The sequence below is a fragment of the Zootoca vivipara genome, chromosome Z1 (assembly GCF_965207765.1).
Source record: "Zootoca vivipara chromosome Z1, rZooViv2.hap1.1, whole genome shotgun sequence".
Taxonomy (NCBI): Eukaryota; Metazoa; Chordata; class Lepidosauria; order Squamata; family Lacertidae; genus Zootoca; species Zootoca vivipara.
In genome coordinates this window covers 47,709,622-47,736,884 of record NC_142583.1, presented here as the reverse complement: position 1 = coordinate 47,736,884, position 27,263 = coordinate 47,709,622, and the positions used below count along the sequence as shown (strand labels likewise).

The window sequence follows — 27,263 nt, the reverse complement described above, 5'->3', positions numbered from 1 at the left end:
TCTCACTTCAGGCTGACAGAGCCGGTGTTTGTCCACAGACAGCTTTCCGGGTTGTGTGGCCAGCATGACTAAACCACTTCTGGCGCAACACCATGATGGAAGCCAGAGCGCACAGAAATGCCGTTTACCTTCCCGCCGCAGCAGTACCTATTTATCTACTTGCACTGGTGTGCTTTCGAACTGCTAGGTTGGCAGGAGCTGGGACAGAGCAATGGGAGCTCACCCACCCCATCGTGCGGATTTGAACCACTGACATTCCAATCAGCAAGCCCAAGAGGCTCAGTGGTTTAGACCACAATGCCACCCGCTTCCATAAAAGGCAATTGTAACACTTGCTTGTCCAGTGTGGCCTCTTAAAGAGCTGCTGTGGCTTTTCTCTCTTCAAATGGTCACTTAATTCATAGTTTCCTGCTTATCCGTTTTGGCTTCTGCCCATTAAATTAGTTTCTTCCTGTTCACTCTTATGGCATTGGCATTCCTGAAGTGGCCATTCATTAATCAACGAGTTAAATACTGGTTTCCTTTTTGCAGCCAGAACAATTGCCAATGATTCCCCCCCTCCCTATTTTAAAATTTCAGCTGTGTAATAAACATTATACCACTTTGGATGCAACATTCCATAGAAGGGCTTACTAGGAGGAAGACCCCTGGGGTACCCCACAAAAACTAAGAATTGAGCGTCCAGCATATAATTTATTTGCTCTACAAATTGTATAGTTCTACATTAAACATAATAAAAATTGTCTAAGGATTTTTTTCTGGGAAAGGGACCATTAAGATCTTGATAACAAGAGGTAAAGATGGTCAAAACAGATTTTTAAATATTCTTAACCCATTCCCTCAATAGAGTATGGTGAGAGGTCTATTGTTTTAAAAATGTCCAGTGTAATAAAGCAAACATATACTCAAAATAAGCTAAAATAACCCCAAAGCTGCTTACTGTAAATTTCCTCACCACCACCCCCAGGATAATTATCAATTACCTTGTAAAGAGTATCAGTTAAAACAGTGGTCCTCAACCCCCGGGTCACAGACCGGTACCGGTCCGTGGATCAATTGGTACCGGGCCGCCGAAGGAACATTAAATACAATTAAATTAAAATTATTAAATCAAAACAATCTAAATAAATTATAAACAATCAACGTCTCCCCGTCAGCAGGTCGCAGTAAAATTATCTAACGTTGACTGGTCTGCGGTGATAAAAAGGTTGGGGAGCACTGAGTTAAGAGACCATAGTCGAGGGGCAGTCGCCAAGAACACCATAATTTAAAACCCCTCAAAATCATGGGAACTGTAGTTCATTAAGAGTGCAGGGAATCATGGCTTTGTGAGGGGCAAACTAATAATAATAATAATAATAATAATAATAATAATAATAATAATAATTTATTATTATTTATACCCCGCCCATCTGGCCGAGTTCCCCCAGCCACTCTGGGCGGCTTCCAATAAAACACTAAAATACAGAAATCCATCAGACATTAAATGCTTCCCTAAACAGGGCTGCCTTGAGATGCCTTCTAAAGGTCTGGTAATTGTTGTTCTCTTTGACCTCTAGTACAGTTCCCAGGGTCATTTGGTGGGAAGGATATGTCCTTTAAATATGCTCTAAATGGATGGTGGGTGGGTGACCTTCATGTGACGTTGCTGATCAAATTCAACACACGAATTATACAATTAAAGTGAGTTCTTTGTTGAGCTTAAAGGGCTGCATCAAAACACAAGGATGGAAGCTGCCTTTAAGGGGTTCGGAGCTTTATAGGTCAACACGAGAACTTGGAATTATATGGCTTGGGCAGGGGAGACACCAGAAGCTGAAATAGACACTGGAGTAATGGTATAAGAAGTTTTCAGTGACCTACCCCAGGAGGCAAGGCATTAACTGGTGATCTATCTGAAGGTAAAGGCCAGTTTCATGACTAGTGAATATAAAAGCATTTCATCTTTATTCAACACAAGAGGGTACTTCATAGGTCACTTGTTCTAGGAAAGTGTAGAGGAACACTACGTAGATTTTGTTATATAATTGTTATGTGTTTATCAGTAGGATAGGCTTTCAGACATCAAGCTATCACTCTAGAACTGCCCATTTTTAAAGAATAAAGACAGAGGCTGATTTGTTCATCTCCAAAACTATAGCTACATGATAACTGGGTATAGCTCTGAGAACTACTTCCCATTTCATTCCACTGGAACAACTCACTATGAGATGCCAAGTATGATGTCTTATCAAGCAACAAAAGCTACAAAAAAGCAAGCATAACCACTTTAACATGGTAAAACTAGCTGTATGCAAATACTGTAATCAAGTGTTCCTTTAGCCTGAGCGTGGAGGAAAGGACAGAAGCAGTGTGTAAAATGGAAATATAGGACTGTCATTTCCAGCAATCTGCATTAAAAATCATGCGACTGTGATATAGGACTTTATCCTCACCCCCCACAGAAAGTGGGGGGGGGGGGAATCAGTGACAACTCTGCATGATATTAAGTGCAGTCTTTGTTCAACCCTGTTGTTGTTTAGTCGTTTAGTCGTGTCCGACTCTTCGTGACCCCATGGACCATAGCACGCCAGGCACTCCTGTCTTCCACTGCCTCCCGCAGTTTGGTCAAACTCATGTTTGTAGCTTCGAGAACACTGTCCAACCATCTCGTCCTCTGTCGTCCCCTTCTCCTAGTGCCCTCAATCTTTTCCAACATCAGGGTCTTTTCCAGGGAGTCTTCTCTTCTCATGAGGTGGCCAAAGTATTGGAGCCTCAGCTTCACAATCTGTCCTTCCAGTGAGCACTCAGGGCTGATTTCCTTCAGAATGGATAGGTTTGATCTTCTTGCAGTCCATGGGACTCTCAAGAGTCTCCTCTAGCACCATAATTCAAAAGCATCAATTCTTCGGCGATCAGCCTTCTTGATGGTCCAGCTCTCACTTCCATACATCACTACTGGGAAAACCATAGCTTTAACTATACGGACCTTTGTCGGCAAGGTGATGTCTCTGCTTTTTAAGATGCTGTCTAGGTTTGTCATTGCTTTTCTCCCAAGAAGCAGGCATCTTTTAATTTCATGACTGCTGTCACCATCTGCAGTGATCAAGGAGCCCAAGAAAGTAAAATCTCTCACTGCCTCCATTTCTTCCCCTTCTATTTGCCAGGAGGTGATGGGACCAGTGGCCATGATCTTGGTTTTTTTGATGTTGAGCTTCAGACCATATTTTGCGCTCTCCTCTTTCACCCTCATTAAAAGGTTCTTTAATTCCTCCTCACTTTCTGCCATCAAGGTTGTGTCATCTGCATATCTGAGGTTGTTGATATTTCTTCCGGCAATCTTAATTCCGGCTTGGGATTCATCTAGTCCAGCCTTTCGCATGACGAAATCTGCATATAAGTTAAATAAGCAGGGAGACAATATACAACCTTGTCATACTCCTTTCCCAATTTTGAACCAATCAGTTGTTCCATATCCAGTTCTAACTGTAGCTTCTTGTCCCACATAGAGATTTCTCAACACTAACTTTAGCTATTAGACAATATAGAAGCATGGTTTTATCTTTCAGCAAAGGATTAGTCCATTCCAGTCCCATCAAATATAGTCTTTGCCATCCATATATTTAATTGAGCGTATTTTAAAAATATCTTTCTTCTAAATTATAATGTGGAGATTATCATTCTCGGACCGTGATGATGGGACAAGCTGTACAACTATGAAGAAGTGTTATCAAATATTTCAACAAGCTGTGGAAGAGATACACACACTGTTGTGGTGCGTGCGGCAGAATCCTTTCTGTTCTCTTCTTTCGCCAGGAAGATATGAGTGGCTGGAGTGTTTGCTTCTATAAATAGTTACTTTATGTCAGTTAGATGCCAATCTTTTTGGAGAGGGTCAGTCCCCAGTTTGTCTTGGTACAAGGCATCATGCAGACCCAAGAACAAGCATAGAAATCACTCGGGACCGGATAGGTCATCCCATTCATCACAAACTCCATAAAATTCACCCAAAGCATCAGGATCACGGTTCTCCAGAACAATAAGGTAAGTGTATTGTTTCCTGAAATAATCTGACATTGGTTGTCCTATGAGCTGGCCACTTCTAAACTTACGAACAGTAAATGGACAACATACGATTTCTTGCACTTGTTTTGCAATGCTTATTTCTCTAGATGGTTGCTGAATAGCATGTGCCAGCTCAAAGATTTGACTATTTCACCCATTTTTGGAGGGTTTGTAAAAGATGTGGTGTTTCAGAGGCTGCAGGTAGGAAAATAACACTGAAGTCATTTGTGGATGGGTATATAACTATATATACAATATGGAAGCAGAAGGAGGCTTGCCCAGCCTTGTGAAGATAAGCAGGCACATGGAGAGGTAAGAAGGCCCATGTCACTGTGTGCATTCAAGAAACAGTTGGCCAATTGGGGCTTCATATGTTGTACTAGAACAACATGCATCCTTTCCTCTGTGCACAAGGAACAGTTCCCGATAGCTGAAGTTAAAAATGCAGAATATTATTCAACTCCTGAGGCCATTACTGAATAGCATCAAAATGTGACTTTCCCTTCTCCTTCTAGTAAGAAAATTGCACCGGACTATTACAATGCTCTCACATTCTGACATGGTCAAAGAGAGGAGGCAGCAAGCATCCGCCATCATGAAAGAAATCCAGAGAAATGGTATAGCGTTAAATCCCTGTTATGACTGTATGTCCCGTGTCACTCTCTAACCTTTCTTTTTAATCTTATAGCATTAACTTTCTTACAGCTTTGCTTCTGGGTGTGCTGCCATAAATAATCTCATGGGGCTATCATGCTGCCTATGGTAACTAATCCTTTTGTAGTTGCCTCTTTTCATTTGAAAGCTATTTTCAGATGAACAACTGTTGTGGAGGAATGAAGTAATCTAACAGCTGATGTACATTCTGCCTGGGATTGACTTTCGGAATATTATTTGGGGAGGGGGGTAATATGTCTGGATCCCCTATTACAGAACTATTCACGCAGGGAAGATGTATCTCTCCTCGGTTTTAGAGCTGTCTTTTGTATTTTCAAAAATTGCAAAACAAAACAAAACAAAACAAAAACCCACAAGGATATTTGCAATATACGCTGTGTTTCAATTTCCGCCTCCACCCACTCAAAGCTGTCTGTAGTCTTATCCAACCATTCAAGGCGCAGTTCCCAACTAATCTCTGTTAAGAAATGTTTTGCAATAGGGTTTGTGTTTTTTTTGTCATCTTTGGAGGAGAATTCTGACAGGCTTGTTTGATCGATCTACATTTCCACAAGAAGCAGTAGGAAATATGGCTTACTATAGAGATGACCAAACCAGTGGAGCTAAGCAGCCTTCATCTGAAGACAGCTACTGAGGTTAGGCCCCCAGATCACATCTCCCTCTTCTCTTCACCCGCCCCAAATGCTGAATCTCACATCTAAACACCCAAACATTCTTCAGTCAGTTTATGGACACGTATTCACTCACATGCAAAACCAGGCTGTTCTTATCTAGTGGCTAGATAAGATTTTCCCCTGCCTCTTCCAGAAATGTCACTTGTCTGTCAATTTATTGGATGGGTTTGCTGTCTGACGTTTCTCTATTAGAAACCAGGGCATATACACCCATAGCTCTATGGCTCCCAGTTTTGCTAGTACAGCCTGATGATGATGATGATTATGATTATTATTATTATCATTATTTTGAAATATCACTATTAGTTTTTTGGAGTAAAATGATGTGTGATCGTAAACTTTAATAATCACATACAACAGCTAAATGTGGGAAAGTGTTTCCTGAAATGGTCAAGAATGCTGCATTTTTAAGTTAATATTACAAAAATCTGCTTGACTAGGCATTCCCCCACTGGCTTGTTTGTGATATCATAAGTCCTGTGAGAGAGCAGGGGAAAATCCAGCGACCTGCCTTTTCAGGAGACTCGGCCAAGGCCTGTTTCTATCTCAAGTGCCAGTCTGTTTTCAGATTGTTCCTTCCCTCATACCAGTGTAAGCTGGCAGGGAGATGGATTTTGCAAAAGTTTTCCAAAGATTTCAAGTGTTCTGTGGTTAATTTATTTCCTTGTTTCATCGTATGCTAGGGCAATGCCATATGGCCCCATTTCTGAATGTATTTTCATTCAGCCCAGATGGGATATGCACAAGGGGAAGTGGTCATTTGAATACCATATGCTCAGATCCTGGCTTGCACTGTCTGTGGACTCGAAACAGAACCTAAAACTAGTAATATAAAATGGTCCTGTGAACATAAAAGTCCACTTTTCTGGATGACATGAGATGAATCCAGAAATTATAAAACACAGCTCAGAAGTTCCCTTTGAATTTGCAAACTGAAGGCAGATAGACACATACTTCATAGAGACTCCCATTGCATAATTATTCTCCCTCATACTAGGGCTGCCACCATTTAACCTGGCATCCTATGGACAGTCGGCCATTTCATGCATCCATGGATCAAAACAATTAGGCCATCAAGAGGTTTGCTGTGACCACAGCAAAAGCATGTGCAGCTAGTTACACGGTGTTAATTATTTAAATGATTAAATATTAAACTGGAAAAGGGATCATAGTGCCTAAGAGTTATTACAGCCCCTTATTAGCTCACATAGGAATTTTATTTTCAGAACGGTATGACAACACATCTATTTCTAGGGGGGGGAAGTATCCTTATTCATTCTCTCTTTTGTTTTTTTGTTTTTTGAATAATATTTATTTTTCAATCAAACAACAATATTATATACATTTTTCATATAACTAGTAAGAAGAAAAAGAAAAGAAAAAAGAAACCAAGGTATATGTAAACTTGACATAAAAATATAAGCTCAAAATGAGAGTTATTTATTTAAGAAAAAAATACTAATAATATAGAAAATATTGAATAAACAATTGACTAGAAGAAAAAAAGGACTCTGGACTTCCTCTTATCTCCAGCAGCTTGCCTTTTGTTCGTTCATTATCGAATGTATATACAATCAATGCTATTTCTACTTTCGGTGTCTTTTCACATTCTAATTCTTTAAACTTCCACATATCTATTAAATCAACCTATATCCTTACCAGTTCACTCAAACGCTATCATAGTAATTTTATCTTCAGTATATTTTTTAACATACTTCTTGTATCTATCCCATCTTTTAACAAATTCTTCCTTAACTTTTCCTCTCAAACTATTTGTTAGCTGTGCCATTTCGGCCATTTCCTGCAATTTGTTTTGCCACTCTGTAATTTTTGGGGCCTCTCTTTCTTTCCATTTTTTGGCAATAACCAAACGAGCCGCTGCTAGAGCATATAATAGAATTTCTTTGATTGTGATGGTATCTCTTTTTGAAATGTTATACTTAGTAGGAAAATCTCTGGTCTTTTTGGGATATTTCTCCCCCAAATTTTTTGCATCTCATCATGAATTTTATTCCAAAATTTCTTAATGATTTCACAAGTCCACCACATGTGAAATAGGTTTCCATCATTACCTCCACACCTCCAGCAGACATTTGCTATATTTTTGTACATCTTTGATAATCTGGAAGGTGTGAGGTACCATCTGTTATTCATCTTTAACATTCATTCTCTCTTTTGAAGCGCCGTTGCTCTCTAGTACTGCAAAACACATACTGTAGGTCCGAATTCAAAAGCTTCCCTTTCTCTAGTGGAAGGAGTCATCAGTGAAAGGAAACGATCCAAGCCATAATTTTGTAATGAAAGGCAGAACACATTGAAGTTTCTTCAGATCACATAATCATAGAATTGTAGGGTTGGAAGGGACTATGAGAGTCATCTAGTCCAACCCTTTGCAATGCAGGAACTTTTTTGCCCAACGTGGGGGCCCAAACCCACAACTTTGAGATTCAGAGCCTCATGCTCTACTGACTGAGCTACAATCCAACCATAAATAATACCCTAGTTCTGTCCCTTTAATCTGATGAGCAGAATTAATAATAATAATAATAATAATAATAATAATAATAATAATAATGGTGGAAATTTGGTTTTATTATTTAATAATGGAGAAAACATGATTTTTTAAAAAAATAATAGGGAAAAGGACATCTTAAACATTTTTAATGTGAAACTTTCTTTTTTTAATTAAGTAATGTCACCAACCAAATCACCTTGTCCAATGTGTTTCAGTAAATCCATGTGTTGTGTTTAGGAGCCAGATGTAAAATATTATAATAAGCCCAGAAAGCCACATTTTCTGATATCTGTTGACTGGCTTTTTCCTTTATATTATACTATTTCCTTTATATTATATTATTTCCTTTATATCCACTAAATCATTTTGTTTCACATAGGAAGTGCTGTAATATACATTCATCCCCTCTCTGGCAAAATCTGAATTTCCCACCATAAACTTCATCTTTCCCACATCATACAAATTTGTGTTTGTTTTTTTAATAAAATGAAGATAAACAACATCAACATAACATGATGTTTATGACAGTGTAAACTGCATTAGACCTGAAGCATTGCTTAATTAACTACAATTCTGTATAGGTCTACTCAGAAATGAGCCTGTTTGAGTTCAATAGGACTTTCCTGGGAGTAGGGATGGGGAAGAAATTTGATGCAGTTTGCTTTTAAAGATGAACTTCCTTAATTCACACATTCCAAAACAATATGGGAACCAGAACACAACTAGCCTTCAAAATCTGCACTTCTCTGAATTTTGTAATCCAATTCCACAGCCAAGGAATGTGTAAAATAAAAATAAAAATGCATACAGCAGGGTAAAGTGTGCATAAAAATGTTTACAATAGTAAAAAAAAACATACAAAATGCATTACTGTATATAAATGCAAAAATTAAAACACTAAGGAAAATTGCATACAAAAAATGTGTATTTTAGAATAAATAAATAAAATGCTGATAAATTTTCATGAGGACATAACATCCCTGCTCCCACCACCCACAAAATGTTGTAGAAATGTAGAGGGCTGAACTTTCTATTGGAAAAATTAGAAATGTAGAGAAACAAAAAATGGACAAATCCACCCATTCTTACCTGGGAGTAAGTCCCAGGTATGTGTGCCTAGAACTGCCACTTAACAGTCAAATCAATGGACTATTGTGTCTTAATACTTGCACTAAAATGTGCGGTGCAAGGCCAGAAAGTTATTTTTGTTCTTTACTATATGTTCTGTCTACCTGATCTTTATGAAACAAGTCCATTGATTTGACTGGGTCTGCTGCTCCATGGCTGACAGAAGTCAGTAGGAATCCTTCTATTTTGGGTTCTCATGTGAATTTCCTATATGAGATTGGCTTCTGGTGTGTCCACCTTTTCTTCTTCTCATCCTCTTTGCACTTAGCTAACATCAGACAAGATCTATGCACAGCTTAATTGAAACAGACTGTGGAATTATGCTTTAATTGACAGAAGGCTCAAATTAATCTTACACTTAACATTTCTGGGAAGCTGCCTAGACACACAAAGTGGTTTAAATCCTCACTTGAAACATGAGATGACTAATGAAAGTTCTGGAGCAGTAAGGCCGAGAGAAGCATGTGTTTGAGGGATTAATCAAGTTCAAATATATAACGTTCACTAGCAAGCGATGTACAAGAGGTCAGTCTGCAAAAGCCAGCAAACCCTGTTTTATTAAAACAAGAGAAGTTGTGCAGTACAGTCTTAAGCATGTTTATTCCAGGGTACACCCCACAAAGCAGTAGAGGCTTTAATCCCTAGAAAGTGTGTTTAGGATTACAGCCTAAAGCAGTGAGTCCAGACCTAAACCAAAATGCCATTTTAAAATCTGAAAGTATTTTTGATTTGGGTTGGAATAAGTTGATTATGGTACAGAAAGAGAATATTATGCCAGAAGTATACATATCTCTCATATGCACCATGCTTTAGCAGCTGGATTCTAATGTGCCAATGTTTTATTTGCTGTAATCTTATGCTATGGTGTTACAAATAACCTTGGGGAATTTTGCTGTGGGATTTTATTCATTAGTTATTATGATGGTGTAAATGTAAATTCTTATACTTAAAGATAGCATAAGCACAAAATTCTTAAAGACGAACAAATAAGCAACTGACTGCTACCAGTTCTTTTGAAATCTCTTGTCCTCAACCCTGTGCACATCTACTCGGAAGTAAATCCTACTGAGTTCAGTGGGATATACTGACAAATAAACGCACAGAGGATTGCAACATTTTTAAACAAATAAGATGGTTCAATTGAGTTTTCCAACTATAGTCAAGCTGTTTGAATGAATGCCTGGTTCTTATTCACAGAAATACTGCTTAGTGGCTTCATTCACCAACTCCAACTCAGAAAGTCAGGGACCACTGTTGACATAACAACACTTGCACATGCATTTTCCAAGTTTCACATGCTAGCTTATCACCCAGCTCTTTGTCAGTGGCAAGTAAGAATTTTATCCAGGTGGCCAGGCAGGGAAATTTCTTTGTATGAGAAATCAGTCATTTGAGGAATGAGGGAGGACTGTGAATATGCCACTAATGACTTGTGTTGGTATGTGTGGGCAGAAAAGCTAGTAAAATGTTTTGTGAGCTACTGACTTCTCTGAACTTATTTCTAAATCTGTGATCAGCACTCTTAGCTGTGACAATGACCGCTCCCCACATCAAATGGGGGGGCGGCTTTTGCGCGGCCACACGCAGCCCCCTGGATCCCAGAGCGGCCCCTGGTAGTTCAGACTGGCATCCTCCCCAGGCTGGATACCTGGAGTCTCCGCCTACCTCAGCCAAAGGTACTCTCTTTTCCAAAGGTACGCAGGCGCTGCTACGCCAGGGCCGCTGTTGAAGGGCCAGAAAGAAATTTTCCTGTATTGGAAGGTTTTGCCTTTCCCGTAGCAATACGTCACAACTTTGGCGGTTTCAGGCCTTGGGAAGAATCCTTTAGTCTACCTTCATAAATGGGGTGTGTGTGAGGCAGTGACCCACGCCCCCTTTGCGGCGGTGATCCCAGGGTCAGAGGCCATACGCCGAGAGGTTGTCATTGCTCTCCCCTCCAGTGGCGGTGAACGAGGGGTGGGCTCTCTGCTTGAACATATGTTCTCCAGAGCCAGCCCAATCCCCAAACATTCTGGATAACCCTGAAGTCTCCCAGATCTCCGGCTGGGGACTGGGAAGGATAAACACACAGTGCCTGAGCCAAGGTCTCTCTACATCTGAAACCTAATAAAGTTGTGGCCAATTTTAATCCCATAGCAAGTTGTCTTGAGTCATTATTCCGCTCGGGGGTCGCCTGGGGTTTAGGGGACTCCGTCTGTCCACGTAATACTGGTCACCTGTTAGGCAGTCAGGAAAAGTGAAGAGATTGACTCTGGTTCTGGTTTCACTTGCCTGAAAGCTGTTCTGTGGATTAAATGAGGGGAGAACTGTGTACACCACTTTAAGATCCTTGGGGGAAAAGGTGGGATATAAAGGCAATAAATAAATAAATAAATAAATCAGTGCATCTAGTGAGCAACATGTACTATATGGTCTGCAAGGGAAGCAGTTAAATGTACTGTAGTTGGATTGTAGTTAAATGTTGACCTTTTGCACTGTTAGGCAGAAGAGACAATCCATTACCCTTCATTGTTGTTTCAGCACTCTGAGAATTGCTCCCTACAAGTTTCATAACACCACATTAATTAACACAGCTTATTAACTTTCTTCATGCTACACAGGATGTCCTGCTGTTGTTTTTGAGGTCTGAACTTACCCAATTCAAAACACATTTTCTGAGTTTTTGTTCATCACTATTTACATTTGAAATAGGACTGCCAGACTAAAACCACACTTACTTTCTGGAAGATTCATTTTGAGTTTCTCCCACTTTCCTGTGGAAAATACCAACTGGCTGGCCAGCCAGAGAAAAACTTTTGGGGATAATTCAAGATTCATCAGACAGAAATTTAAAAATAAAGAGGATTTGTCTGTGGAAAAATAGCATTTCCTCCTATAAAATAAAATGGCAGAGACCCTGGTCCCATAGTTTTATGTAGCCGAGAGATGGTTGATAAAAGAGTTTTTCTCCAATAGAGCTCTGATTGCATTCTTTGACGGAGGTGGGGAAACTCAGTCCATATTTTCTAGATCTGGGGTCCCCAATATGGCTTTCAGAGACACCCCCTTGCAACCTGCCAAGGCCTCCTGGGCCTCCCATAACAGTGTAGAAACTGGGTGTCCCAGTTCAAGTACAATCCAGCCTAAGTTAAGTGCTTTGAGGACTCATACATATCAGTGGACACAATTAATGTCAGCAGTGGACAGAGACATTCAGATAAACAAAAAATCCATTGAGTGCTCCACATTGGCCACCCAAATGCCTCCAGAAAACCCACAAGTCAATCCAATCCAAATCTGTATTATGGTCATAGCATGAAGGCAAAAATCCCCCACCCTAACTGTTGCTTTCTAGCAACCAGAACTCAGTGGGATCTATATTATTCTATAGTAAGAGCTGTTTGACAGCGTAACAGACTTCCGCAAGAGGTGGTGGACTCTCTTTCCTTGGTGGGTTTTAAGCAAAGGTTGGATGGCCACCTGTCATGTATGATTTAGTTGAAATCCCTGCATTGCAGGGGGTTGGACTAGATGACCCTCAGGGTCCCTTCCAACTCTACAATTCTATTATCCTGCCTCTGAACATGGAGCCACTGACCAATGCTCCTTGAAGGTGTGCAATTACCATCAGTGCACCATTGATAATACTTTTCTGGAGCCCAGAGACCACTGAGTGACTCATTTTCCCCTGACGGTTTGCATTTGTGGGGCTGTGCATCCTAGCATCCCATGCATCCTAGCAACATAAATCTTTGGTTTGATCTAGACTACATATGTTGGTTTCATAAATTTATGAAGTGAGAGCTGCTGTATGGGCGAAAAAGGTCCGCTGATGGTCTCTTGCTTAAGAGATCACACTCAGTTTTGCTTTGCCTGTGTTGAACCCTCCCCCTGAAATCAACAGAATTTACTAGAGCTTAACTTTAGCTGAATCATACCAATTACTTGGAAGAATTTTTTCTAAGAAATGTGTACTTATATCATTTTGCAGAATCATCTGGATTAGACCTTGGGAAAAAGGTCAGTATCCCCAGGGACATCATGTTGGAAGAGTTGTCATTGTTAAGCAACAGAGGAGCACGGCTATTCAAGATGCGCCAACGGAGATCTGACAAATACACATATGAAAATCTTCACTTTTTATCCAGCAAGCCAAGAAATGTGAGTATTTTACACTCTATCACTTTTTTGTGCATCTCTGGCCCTGCACAATTAGTGACTCATTGAAGTAAATAAATCAGCAGCGAGAACAAGAATGTCAAGGGGCTTTAAAAGGTCTGTCTGCCGTTCATTCTGTTTAATAGCCAGAAGTACTATAGTCCTGAATATTAGATGTAAAAAAAAGATAAAATATCACATGCCACTGCAGACAAGGGATAAAGCAATCTGGTTTCAGCATGGAAGGACAGGATATGAGGTAACAGAACAGTTAAGAGCCCAGAAACTCTGCAAAGGGCATACCATAAGGAAGTAGACCAGAATAAAAGGTGAGAATGCTAAATCACAAAAAAATAAACAAGCATTCACTGCCCTTGGTCCTTTGGGAAGAAGGCAGGGTATAAATTAAAATAATAATAATATAGAAGGGCAAGAGATAGGAACCATACAGATAGGAAGAAATAGCAATGGATATGTCAAAAATATGACAAATTGTTATTATTGTTGAAAGGCTACCAAGCAAAGCCTCATACAAAAAAAATAAATAGATTGCAGATAGGTCCTGCACCCAGTTTGCAATCCAAAAGGCAAAGAAAGATTGGAAAGGAAGGGGGGGTATCAAAGGAAAGGAACTGGAACTGAAATGAGATAATGAGCAAAAACCAGAGAAAACAACAAATATTCAGGTGTGGTTTACAAGGGGGGGGGAATGATGGAGATGTTCTGACATCAGGAGGCAGGGCATTCCAGAGATAAGGAACAAAAAGGGAGAAAGGGTACAAATAAGAGATGAGATTTTGCGGTTGACAAGAAGCAAAGTACTACTAGGACATAAAGAATGAGAAGGACTAGAGCTATGCAATCAGAAAGATAAGAAGCCGGAATTGAGATATTTATAAGTTACTAAAGGAAGATTAGATTGGGTCTTATAAGAAAATGGAAGAGCAGAAAGAAGAAGAGAGGAATGGGTAAACTTAGGGTTCAAAACAAACTAAATGTGCTGTGGAACCTAAAATAGGAAAGGAAAGTGACTGAAGATTATTATCTTATGCCAGAGAGCATTATAATGATCAAATCTATACAATATAAGGGTATTAAACAGGGTCCATACAGTATCATTTGAAATAAAAAGTGAAAATGACATGCTGGTTTATCTGTCCAAAAGCCACAATTCCACAACACAATGGGTATTGCATTGTGAAAAGAACCTTAGAAAATGGGACAAAATGCAAACATTATAATGAGGGAAACAAGCACAATGTTTCCCTGTGTCTGAATGCACCCTTAGACTTAGAGGGCTACAGAGGCAATCTAAGAACTGGAAAGGACACCATACCAGGACTCGAGAAGATGGGCTCAATCTTTCTCTGTCAGTTGAAATGCACTGATGTGGTGTAGCTTACAGTTCGCGTTGCCAGATATATGGGAAATGATCATCACTCACAAGTGGCAAAGCACCAAGTTATTCAGGTCAGTTCAAACAAATGCCAGTAAAAACATCTCTGCATTCCACAGAGACAAAGGGGTTGCTTTGCTGCCTTTTTAGGTGGAAGCTATTTTAGAAAACTAGCTTAACACTCTGTGCATAAACTGCTATACTTTCCCTCCTCAGTCCTCATTGTTTTACCTCCAAAACCCTTATCATAACTACCTGCACTAGTCTAGGGATTCTAAAGCTGGAATCCACAGTATACTTAAGCCACATCCTTACCATACATTTAAAGCAGTACAAGTATTATGCCACTTTCAGTCACCATGGCTTCCCCACAAAGAAATGGGAACTGTAGTTTACTAAGGATGCTGAGAGTTGTTATGATTTATTTTATTGTTTCCTGCATTGAAGGGGGTTGCACTAGATGACCCTCTGGGGCTCTTCAGACTCCACATTTCTATGATGCTGTGGTATATAAATATTTTTATTTTTAAAAAAATCTAAAATAGGACGCTCCTATTTCCCTCACAGAGCTACAGTTCCCATTGTGGTTTAACAACCAACCCTTCTTCTCAGGAAACTCCGGGAACTGTAGCTCTGTGAAGAGGCCATCTAATAACTCCCAGAACCCTTCACAAACTATAGGTCCCCGATCCCTTTGAGGAAGCCATGACTGTTAAAAGTGTTAAAGACAAAGGCTTTAAATGTATGGTGCAGATGTTGCCCTGCTGGGTAACTAGGGAGTAAATTACATTAAAACACTCTATTTTGAGTAAACATGGAAACAACTGCATTATAAATCTTGTAATATGTTAAGGCTCCTATGGGTGGACAAAACCTGTTTGAATTTCTCAGTCAAAGACTCTTGTTTCAAAGCCTTGTTCGTACTTCTCTCTCTCCCCCGCCCCCCAATACCTACAGAAAATTGTCCTCAAAGGCAGCCTATACTTACAAACCTTTTCATTTCAATGCCATGGCTAAAATAAGGTTCTGACTTTTTAGAGCGCTCTAATTCTATGTTAAAGAAACGGTGATTAAGGCTTCGGATGCAGCCATGGAACTAATGACCCAGCAGAAAGAATGGATCACTCCAGCCTGTCATTAATCTTTGGGAAGTGGCCTGCACTAAGGTTATTATTATGATTACAAATTGAGGTGTCATTGCAGGAATTCTCTATGGATACTGCTTAGGGATAAAGGCAATATTTAGGTGTCCAAGTGAGGTAAGCATGACCAAACACAAAGGAAAATAGAGTTCCCTAACAGATGGGGAATTTCAGCTGCGTGGGGAGAGAGGGGAAGCTGCCAATCAAGCCAAGAGGCAAATTCCATCTTGGAAGGGATATTTCCATCTGGCTCCTAAATATTACAATAAGTTACTTATCATCCCCAATTTTCTTTCATATCACTCAGAAACATCATTTGTTCTATGTGTGACTCCTACTTGGCGGAAACCGTCAGAGCCCTCTCAATTGCTGGAGCTATTAGACAGCTTTGTGTCTAGATGTTTTATTAAATTCAAGACTCTCTGACATCACAAAGGTGTTGCAGGAAATGTGCTAATGCATCTCCCAACATATTTTTTCTTTTGCCAAGACAAACAAGGAAGGGCAATTTGGGTCAGGACTGCTGCACTTGGGTTGGGGCAGAGGGCCATTCTAGAATGCTTTCCCCTCCAAAGTTAATAGCAACTTTGTGGGGTGGGGTATGGGGTGTATGAATCAGGGTCATGGTGTCAAGGGAGGAAGGTTACAACCCCTTCCCCCCATTATGTACCTGGATCCAAACTGAATCAGGGCACTAGAAGTAGTGAGGATTCTGGAATAAGGTCTGTTTTGTTGGGGACAGTGAGTACATCATTTTAAAATTAGGGCACCATCTGACAGCCTTTGCTTCAGGAAAAAGGATATTTTAAGAGATAACTTGTTTCCCTAGAGCACAAGAGGCCTATCATTCCCAACTTGCCAGATACTTTCTATTCTAGCTTTAGAAAGCCAATTAATCTCTGTGGCATCTTCATCCCACAAGTCTAAAGCAAGAATAACACTTCAGCAGTTCATAGGGGTGGTTGTGAGTATGTGGTGCTCAGACAGCAGGATAGGAAGGCAAAAAAAAAAAAAAAAGCGGTCAGAGAAAAAAAGATGCTTGAACAAAGCATTTAGTGTATCAGTTTGCCAGTTAGGAAACGCCAAGGAACCAGGACACTGTTTTCAGCAGTCCTTTGGCGTCTCTGTTATGAACCTGATAGCTGTGCTATTTCTTATCATTCAAATGCAGCGCAGCGAGGTCATACAGTGCATTCAGCTGGATGCTAGCAGCATGGAGGCAGGTCAAGAGCATGCGCCAACAACACCTCCTAATACCCCAGATCCACGGAGTCCACCAAACCCCGAAACCCTTGCCCCAGGTAAGCCACCGTGGAACATCTCATTTTCCGGGCAAAGAACAAATAATCAAAATTCTTCCATAGAGGAGACCTACTGTGTGTGGTATCTTTAGTGGAAGCATAGATGAGTCACTTATGACATCTGTGAGATGGCCAAGGCCAAAAGGAAAAAAAGTTACCGCATGATTACTCTACCTTCACTGTTTTCCAACACATAAATCTGCCATTAAACTTGATGGAGTATCAACAGCGTGAATCAGCGTGAAACAGTGAATCAAGGTCAGGGGTCCCCAAACTAAGGCCCGGGGGCCGGATGCGGCCCAATCGCCTTCTAAATCTGGCCCACGGAGGGTCCAGGAATCAGCATGTTTTTACATGAGTAGAATGTGTCCTTTTTTTAAAAAAAATGCATTTCTGGGTTATTTGTGGGGCATAGGAATTCGTTCATATTTTTTTTTCAAAATATAGTCCGGCCCCCCACAAGGTCTGAGGAACAGTGGACCGGCCCCCCGCTGAAAAAGTTTGCTGACCCCTGATCAAGGTTGATTTCTTTTGGTCTTGCATGAGGGTCATTCTCCCCAACCCTTTCACTCATAGTCCAGAGTGCAAAATAAGTCATTTGTATGTGCAATTCTTTTCAGCCCTTTTTATTGTAAGATTTTAAATCGCCTTAAAATTTATGTAAAAAGCAATTGTATAAAATAAGTGGCATTAAAATAAAATAAAATATGTTCCATGTTCCCATCATAATAGCAGCAGTTACTGTTTGAGGTTAGAATAGTATTTACCTCTATACAAACTACAGCACTTGTTATGGAACTACAAATGCTCTGGTACAAAAGTTCAACCTTGAAGCAAGAGGTTTGGTTTATTCTTCTGCATTTATTGTTCTAAAACCTGTGAAGGCCCCCAATTCAGTGAGATTATATCTTTGAGCTGCTATCTGTAGAATGTTGGCACGATGTTCTTCGACCTGGATCTACTAAATGTGTAACTTCTTTATTTGAAACCAATCGTAAAAGAATAGATCTTATTAAAAAGGTCAGGGGAGGTCACACAAACAGAGTTATCTTATGTACAACAAAGCCCTGCAAATATTCCTGTCTGTTTTGGTTGTTAGAGGAAATCTTTCAGCAGATGCAGAACCAATTATACAATATTTAGCGTGAAAGAATGTTTTAAAGAAAACCCTTATACAAGAGTAAATAGGAGGTCAATTTGGCTCTCTGGTAGCAAGAACATTTTATACAGTAGCAAGGACACATGTTTCCTTTATCTAGAGGCGCTGAGTAACAAAGAAGTCTTTTCTTTGTCTGCCCTTTTTGAAACAAGAGCTGAGAAATTTATGGGGGCATAATTTGTAAACTGATCACAGCCTTTTCGCCACTTGTGTGACTGCCACATAATGGATTCAGCACCATATTTATGTATAGATTTATTTAATTAAGGCTGGAATCCTACACAAACTTCCCTGAAAGTAAACTCTGTTGCGCACAATGAAACTTACATCTAAGTAAGCACACATAAGAATCTGCTGTTATGATGTGTACATTGTACCAATTACATGCCCTCTTGGAAGCTTAATGTTACCTGGCCAAACACATCCTTAAATAGCTAGAAGCTACATGTCATCATAAACGATTTGAACATTTGATCGGCTCATGTTGAAATGGACTTTCCCCTCTCTAATAGATACATGCATGCCTTGCAAGGAAGGCGGGTTTTCTGAATGCTGTTTTAGGGCACATATTGATGTGTGGATAAACAGGAGTCAGTGCATTTTTTTAAAAAAAGTTGTCTTGGCTTCCCTTCCTAGTTGTCTTTACTCATAGAAGCTGGAAGGGACCCAAGGGTCATCTAGTCCACCCCCCACTATGCAGGAATATCGGCTACTCATCACATATTGCACACTTATTTTATTCTGAATCCCACAATGATTTCCTCTCTCTCTCTCCATTTCTTCCCTTATGCTTCAGGCAGGCTGCCTGTCTTTTAAATTTTATTTTTCAAATATCTTCCAAGTTGATATGATTATACATTTGTTTGGCACCTTATTATTATTTTAAAACCCTCAATAAGGTTTTTTTGTGTGTTTTTTTAAAAAAAAAAATTAAAAACTGTTCTGGGATGTGAAGAGCCAATGGCTTCATGACATCACAGGAGCCAGCCAATCAGCTTGGTGCATAGTTGGTTTCTGCTGGAAACTAGCCAAACCTGCTTCTCCTGATGTGGATCTTACAGGGCAGATTTTTTACATCTGAGCAATGTGATCTGAATGCGGTTCCACAACAGTTTAGCCACACTAGTTACATGTGTCTGTATATACCCTTATTTATTTGCTTATGTAAATCTCTATACACCCCGTTTCCCTAACAAGTCCACCCCAAGTGGAGAACAAAATGCAACCATAAAAATACAACCATATTGTAATAAAAACTTTTTAAATTCCAGAAGCTACACCAGCCAACAATACAACAAAATATATTCCAGTCTTTTCCAGAGCCGCAGCAATAAAACAACAGCTTGGCCCATAAAAGACATAAATTAAAAGCCATTTGAAACAGGTGGGCTTTTAAAAGCCTTTTTAAAAACTTATGGTAAACTGATTACTTGATATGTTTTGTAATTTGCTTTGCCCCAGTGTGTTACAAAGTGAGATCACTGCAGGTAAATTTCCAGGTATTGCAGTGTATTTTGAATATCTGTTAAATATACCAGTGTTCTTTTTAAAAAAAATTGTTTAAGCACATGAGACAAGAGCTTTCCATATAAGTCTTCTACTTTTCTCTCCATCACCCAAGATATATTTGTCTAAAACTGCCACAGCTGAAATTCTATTAAATCCTCGGACTTTTCTTGCCAGAGTTAATCCATTGTTTACAACAGAATTTAGAAGAGCAGCATTGAGGATTGTGGCTGAAACCACAATCTTAATCGGATGATCTTTAAGTGACAACTAATGTAGAATGTCTTATGCGGTGCCTAGGGGACATGGTGGGAATGAGTTGGAATATTTGTTGTGTGAGACAATTGAGAGGCTGCTACTGCAAAATTCAAACACAGTGTATGATTTTCCTCTCGAAGGATATTCTGGACCACTGAAGACAATTCCTCCCGAGAGGTTCAACACTACATCTGTGCCAAAGTACTATCAATCACCTTGGATTGAAGCCATCAGCAACGACCCAGAGCTCTTGGAGGCCTTATACCCTAAACTGTTTAAGCCTGAAGCAAAGCCAGAGCTGCCTGACTTTAAGAGCTTTAACAGGTAATTTTGACCAATAAATAAATAAACACCAAGTTTTATAAGAGATGGATGTGGCTTGGAGCCTAAGACAAAAGAAGGAAAGAAAGTTTGCAGAAAGAAAGTTTCCCTAAAAGTTTGCAGAAAGAAAGTTCAAGGGGGCCCTTAAGGCTCCAGAGAAGCTTTGGGGAGAACTGAAAACTTTTTTCTGTATATTTAATTCCATTAATGTACCAAGCCCCTCACCCTTTGATCCAGGATTGCACTAAATTCAGGAACTAACACATATGTGTACACCATCAGCCTTAGAATGAACAGAATAGGCTGCATCGCACACTGAGATTCCCCTACAACAGAGGGGCCACAGCCACCATTTTGTCTCCCATGAGGCCAATGAGTAAGACCTGTTAAGATCTTGGCACCCATATTTATATAGGCATTATATCCTCCCTCTATCTCTTGGTTTATAGATATGTAAATTTGTGGTTTAGGAGTTGGTATCTAATCCCACAAAGATCTGAGGCAGGCGCAATTGCCACACATGTCCCTTAGGGAATCTGAGAGCTCACAACGTCACAAGATAATCTTTAGTCAACAAGAAGCTGAATTTCTGTGCTTGTTTATACCTTTTTTTCCCCCAAAGCCACATTTTCAGACTTTTTAAAAACCAGCAAAAAGCTGGTGAAATTCTTGTGAAAATAAAATTTAGGTACAGTATCGCATACAAAGTGCCGAGTGTGCTAACGGCAAGAGATAAACAGAGAAAGAAAATGTTTACATTTCAAATTGTGTCCTTTGGCTTTTCGCAGAAGCTCTAGACATGTTGACATTGACTGGAAGTATTTTGGGAACATTTTTACAAAACACCCAGGCTGTGGCGCATGCTTATTCAAACTTGATACAGTAATTTCATTTATTGAAACAGTGCGTGTGGTGTGGGTTGTTTTTTCTTCTTCTTTCTATTTAATGAATAGCTTGCATTTAATTCCAAGTGACTAACACAACACAAAACATCCTTTCAGAAAGCCAAAAGGTAGCAGCCCATTGCAACAGAAAACAGGAAGCAGGCACTGCATGCCTTTAGCAGCTGGTCAAGACTAGTATTTCCATTCTGCAGAATCAAAGGAAGAAAATGTCTCAAAGTAAGGAGTGAGGGGGCTGGCAACTGGAGCCCTACCACACTGTACCTGGCATAGAGATAACCACAATCTGGTCCGCCATTGTCAGCAGGGAGCCTCTGATTTCTCCTGCAGCTGCCACTCACTTCTCTCTTAAGACTGCCAAGATCCACCCTCATTCAGAAGGCTATGCAGTGGGGGGTGGGGACACATGGGCAGCGTAAAGTTGGGTAGCTGTTTCTTGCCACCTTGGAGCTACTTATTCCAGCTCGGTAGGATGAGGAAGATGCCATATATGGCCAAACCTGGTCCTGGCTGTTCTTCCCAAGGATGTGGTCTCTTCATAAAATGATGCAACAGATGCTGATGAAAGTGATCTCATAATTGCATAAGCTATAAATCAAGACAAGGGCCCCATTCAGATGTAACAAAACGATACGGCTTGTTGTTGTTACAAGACCAGGCTGTGGGGTGAATCTTGAGCTCACATGCTCCCCCTTCCCTACACAAACAAAGAAGGGCAGTGGGGAGCAAGCAAGCCTGAGGCTTACCCTGACACACCCTCACAAGAACAAACCATGGTTGGCTACATTTGAGTGTCCTGCGACACTTAAAGGCAAAGGGCACAGGACAGCTAATGTTGAACATGCCCGTTTATCTCCCATCGGGTCTAAGCTGGAGTGAAAAGTGTGTAACTCGACTGTGTTGTGCTGTAAGGCTGCGAAGCTGACCACAGGTGGCCTCATTCACACTGAAACCACTAAGATTTACCGTATTGGCCTGAATATAAGCCACACTTCTCCTCCCCCCCCCTCAAATTCTGACCATGAAAAGTTAAAGTGTGGCTTACAGTATGCAGCCAGGAGCGCTGGGCAAACAGCAACAGGAGCATGGCAAAGTAGCGCCCACCCCACGTGTAGTCCCCCGTCCTCTCCCCCGAGGCCAGGAAGGAAAAGAGTGAGGATGGGGAAAGGCTGCCGGCAACACAGCTTGGCGCCCCCGCCCAGCATGCAGCTAGGAGCAGCAAGGAATGAAGCGGCTTATATTCGGGTCTTTCCCCTCCCTCCAATTTTAAAGGTGGGGCTTATATTCGGGTGCGGCTTATATTCAGGCCAATACAGCAATAAGCCTACCAGTAGTTGTTCTCAAGACCCCAACTCCTCTGATACTATTTTACTGATAACCTGAGTCTTTCTGTACAAGAACCTACAGTACTTTGAAATAATGGAAGCCCAACAAGGCACTCAGAGCAAATTTAGGGGAGGGAGGGGAACACACCAAACATACAGTTAAGACAACCCAGCTGGAATTGTGGGAAACTGAAAGCAATGATTGGGGTGGGGTGAGAGCAGGGGAAAGTATTTTCAACAAAAGCAAAAACCCACAACTCCTCACATATATTTCTTTCTGTCGCATTTCTACTTGGCTGCACATAAGAGTCCAACAAACAAATGCCTGTTTTTAGGCTCTATACTCTCTAGTCATTATAAGTAATTAATCTGATTACTGTTTCGGGAAAAATGCAAAAAATGACATCACCTTCAAGAGACCCCAGTGATATAATAGTGACACCACTCTTTCAGTGAGTCAGGCCCTTTTGCTGACGTTGTGTCACTGCAGGAAGAAATATTTCCAGGAATTGTAATTCTGGGTTTTTCACATCAGACACAGACTCATTCCTGATCATCGAACTGTGAAGGCCAACTCCCACTTCTGAACCTGTTAACAAACAAAAAAGCTTTACACCAGGAAAGCAATGTGTGTTTCTAATCAGCTGCTATTATTGACTTTAATAGAATGGGCTCAGATAAAAAGAATGAATGCAGCTGCAACATCCTCTCAGTTATCAGGCACTACCATATTGGTGTAGTATTCACATCCGGCTGTGACAATTCATAACAAACCTGGAATGGATTCAGAAGACAGCTAAAAGGATCCAAGAGACCCAGGAGGAAAATGTTATTTATTATTACTTCATTTATATATTTTTGAAAAAAACAAATGAGTCACAGTCTCTGCCACAATAGGACCCAAACCAACGCACAGCACCTCAAACAACAAAAGCCATAAAAGGCAGCATAAAACACACTAAAACTATAAAGCAGTCAAAACACACAAAGCAGTTGCTGAAATAAGGTCAAGATGATCTAAATCCCTATAAGCAGCATCAGCAGAAAAAAGTAAATAAACTATGTAATCCTAAATGTTTGTTTAGAAATGCCTTACTGAATTCAATGGGACTTCGACTTAGGTGGGTATAGGATTGCAGACCAAGCAACTCAAAGGCCTGGGAACAACTTCCAGAACAAAACAAAACAAAACAAAACAAAAAACAAAATGTGAGAAGATTATTCACTTGGCAGCAAATAAAAAATAAAAAATAAAAATCAAGTGGATATTTATATAACAAAAATACTTGTTAATGACACTCACACAATTAATAGATGCCTAGTGCGGCCCAGACAGAAGGAACATGCATCATGTTGGCTATTATTATTATTATTATTATTATTATTATTATTATTATTATTACCACTACTACCCTGCCTTTTCCCTAACAGGGAGAAACCTGTGTTATCCCTCACTTAAGGCATCTCAAAACTATCCTGACTCATTGTTTCTAATTATGCAATGAATTGGGGAGGAAATTTCCTCCACCTTTATTATCTTTTTCCCCCAAGAAGGAAAACTATCCAAAAGAAGAACCCTTGGTGAGAAGTGAGGCACCACAGAATGCTTGGATGTAACAAGAAGCAGGCTTGACCGGTTATGCCTCCCTCCCTTTGTCAGTGAAGCAAAGTTCCCCTCCTGAAATGGATTGTTTTCAAAGCACTAGAAGGAATCCAGTCCATCTGGATGTTGTTCTGTGTTACTGCACTGAATGCAGCAGCCCTACTCCTCAAGCTGCAAAGCCATCTCCTGCAGGTTGCCATGTACTACTGTACATATGCGCCACAAGCTTTAAAGCCACTGATTCCACAATACAGTAGTAATTTATCCAAATCTGCATCCTTTTCTTCTATTGCAATGTAAAGTTGTTTTTCCCACGCTGATTGCTTGGTAGCCATTGGTTTTGTTTTGTTTTTTGCAAGAACTACTAGACCAAGAAGGGAAAAAATGATATTGGGGGGGGGGAGCAGAAATAAGGTACAAGAAATATAGTGGTGTTGAGGAAGGACTGTAGCTCAGTGAGAGCATGTGCTTTGCATGTGAAAGGTTCCAGGTTAAATCTCTGGCATCTCTACACAAGGCTGGGAGAGATCACTGTCTGAAATCTTGGAAATGTGCTGCCAGTCATTGTAGACATTGCTGAGCTAAATGGATCCATGATCTAATCCAGTATCAGCCAGTTTCCCATGTTTCTATTAGAAGAAGAAAAAAATTAAAACTGGATACCACCGCCTTCAAATGTTTTATCAGTTTACAAAGACCAACGCTGGGGCTCTTTGGGCTAGATTTGAAACCAATGAACTGAACTGCATTTCATGAAACACACAACAATGGTTGTGTTCTAACCTACAATTATATGTGATTAATCATTCCTGGTTGTTGTGTAACTGCATTGCATATGTATGGTCACCTGCTTTCTCGAGTCACAAAACTGGGAAATGAACCTAAGCTCAGGCTAATTTTTTGCTGTGTAAAAGACCCACATGTCTCTATTACAATCAACAAGCTTTATTATGCTGGGTTTTGATTGTATACAGTGAGTCAGATTCAAATTACATGTTTTGCTTTCATAAAATGTAGGGCATTACAACTCCTTGACATCATCCAAATGATTGCTTCAGAAGATTTACTCTTAAACTTTAACTAATTAATTACTCTGCTCTTCTTTATGTTGATCTCTATCCAGAAAACATGTATTCTTAACATTTGATCTAGTTGTAACACATTTTTTTTAAAGAAGGTGCTTCTTTTAACATATTAGAAAGCTATTTCCTGACCTTTCAAAAATCTGTCTGTAATATCCAAGACTGAAGGTTACAAGGAACCAGACAGCTCATGTGTATATTTTTGGCAATGTCATTAGGAAACAATGACAATACGTTATGAAATAGAACTTACATATGAAGCTGTCTTAGAATGAGTCAAAGCATTGCTCCATCTAGACCAGGACTGTCTTCTCTGACCATTTCTAATAAGAGATTAGTTACACACACCTTTGCACCAATCCGTTTCAGCTATTAACTTCTCTAAAGCAATTCAGCTGAATTGTTCAAGGTTTTTCTGTAAGGTAGCATGCTTATTTCCATTCAAATCATCATTATTAGAGAGAATGGAATAGTAAATCCCTTACAGCTACAGTTCTTGCAGTGGTTTATTGTCTGATAACACACTGAACTCTTGCTGCCTTCTCTCACTGAAGTGGTTTGCTCCAGTGTTGCTAGACTTGATGAGAGATCTGCATCACCTTGGTCAGCTCACACTCCTTCTACCACAGTTCCATCCCAGCTGTAAAATGGGAATGCTAGTGCCATACATCAGAAGGTTGCCATGAGGATTAGTAAGATAACGGCTACCTACCTACTAAAAAGTACTACAGAGGAAACCAGTAACAAGTGTTTCAAAAGAAAACCCAAATGAATGTTCTGAAATACCCCTTTTAATTGTAGGTTCAAAGCAGAGTGAGTATATGTTTTGATTCACCTTTCCTTTACTCTTGTCCCCGTCGTCCAGAGTTGCCACTCCTTTTGGTGGTTTTGAGAGAGCATCGAAACTGGTTAAGTTCAAGGTACCAGATTTCAACTTCCTCCTGCTAAATGATCCACGATTTATGGTCCTTGCCAATCCTCTTTCTACCAGGCGGTCTTTCAACAGGACTCCTAAAGGATGGACCTCTGAGAATATTCCCATAATGATAACTATACACCCTACAGAGGTAAATGGCGTTCCAGAAACGGATGATCTGTGAAGAGAGAGTGGAGCACTCCACACACATCAGAATCAGTCTGGTGATATTCTGATCTTTCAACATGTGATACAACATTTTCTTATGCAGCTAAAATGTAATACCATCTGATGCTGCTAACAGTTTCTGAAGTTAAGTTTGTTCTACTAACACAAATAAAATAACTTGGCCATTACCTTTGAAAAACTAGTTTTACCTCTCTCTCTTTTATTTCTCTAGCTCCTCTTTGCTCTTTCTGTTTATTAAAATAATATCTGGCTTGATTTTACATTGTTGCATTTTCCTGTTAAAAGGGGAAGTGATAAAATTATACTTTCACGTTACTAGTTTATTTGTCAATTCTGTTTTGGGCAGACTTGCTTACAGAGATACAGGCAGAACTGTGAAAGAAAAATATTTGGCTATTGATTCTATGAAGGAAATGTGAAGTCTTGTGCCATTTCTGCTTCCTCTGTGAAAATCAATTTATTTCTGAGTGTTATTCTGAACAAGGTATGTCTATATAAACAGGAATAAAACACAATATGTGTAAATAAAACAAAATAGAAGATTAAATGCTTGAGAAACTCTCCCAGTGTAAACGCATATATGTTTGTTTGACCAATACATACAGCAATTTGACAGCATAGGATTAGCATAAAATATTGCTGTGAATGATACAGCTTAAACGCCTCCTCACCACCCAGATGTTTACCTATGGTTGTGATCACTTCAAGCTTTTAACTTGAATTGAGAAGTAATTGGGAACTACCAGTGTGGTGGAACCAGTGTGGTGGAGATGCCCTACCCTCAATGGCATTGTTGCAGCTTACTAGGATAGGGCAGGAAATTTATTTAATTAATTAATTTTAATATCCTGCCTTTGGGCATAGCTGCCAAGTTTTCCCTTTTCTCGCGAGGAAGCCTATTCAGCATAAGGGGAAATCCCTTTTAAAAAGGGGATAACTTGGCAGCTATGGCCTTTGGGACGTGGGTGGCGCTGTGCTCTAAACCACAGA

The 27,263-nt window shown here is 40.0% G+C and overlaps 1 protein-coding gene across 1 annotated transcript; it reads left to right on the top strand.

Annotated features, from left to right (window-relative positions):
- Window positions 1-3,893: 3,893 nt before the first annotated feature.
- Window positions 3,894-26,834, top strand: MYOZ2 (myozenin 2). The gene is made up of 6 exons (XM_035114037.3): window positions 3,894-4,023; window positions 4,560-4,661; window positions 13,007-13,176; window positions 16,883-17,012; window positions 20,076-20,259; window positions 26,034-26,834. The coding sequence occupies exons 2-6, from the start codon at window positions 4,586-4,588 to the stop codon at window positions 26,266-26,268; spliced, it is 795 nt and encodes a 264-aa protein (XP_034969928.2). The 5' UTR covers window positions 3,894-4,023; window positions 4,560-4,585; the 3' UTR covers window positions 26,269-26,834.
- Window positions 26,835-27,263: the final 429 nt, after the last annotated feature.

What these genes read in the sequence shown, in the direction of transcription:
- MYOZ2 (XM_035114037.3), top strand. Translation starts at nt 4,586, where the DNA reads ATGCTCTCACATTCTGACATGGTCAAAGAGAGGAGGCAGCAAGCATCC. An exon ending in TATCCAGCAAGCCAAGAAAT is followed by an intron (nt 13,177 to 16,882) that starts GTGAGTATTTTA and finishes ATTCAAATGCAG; the next exon opens with CGCAGCGAGGTCATACAGTG. An exon ending in GACTTTAAGAGCTTTAACAG is followed by an intron (nt 20,260 to 26,033) that starts GTAATTTTGACC and finishes CCCGTCGTCCAG; the next exon opens with AGTTGCCACTCCTTTTGGTG.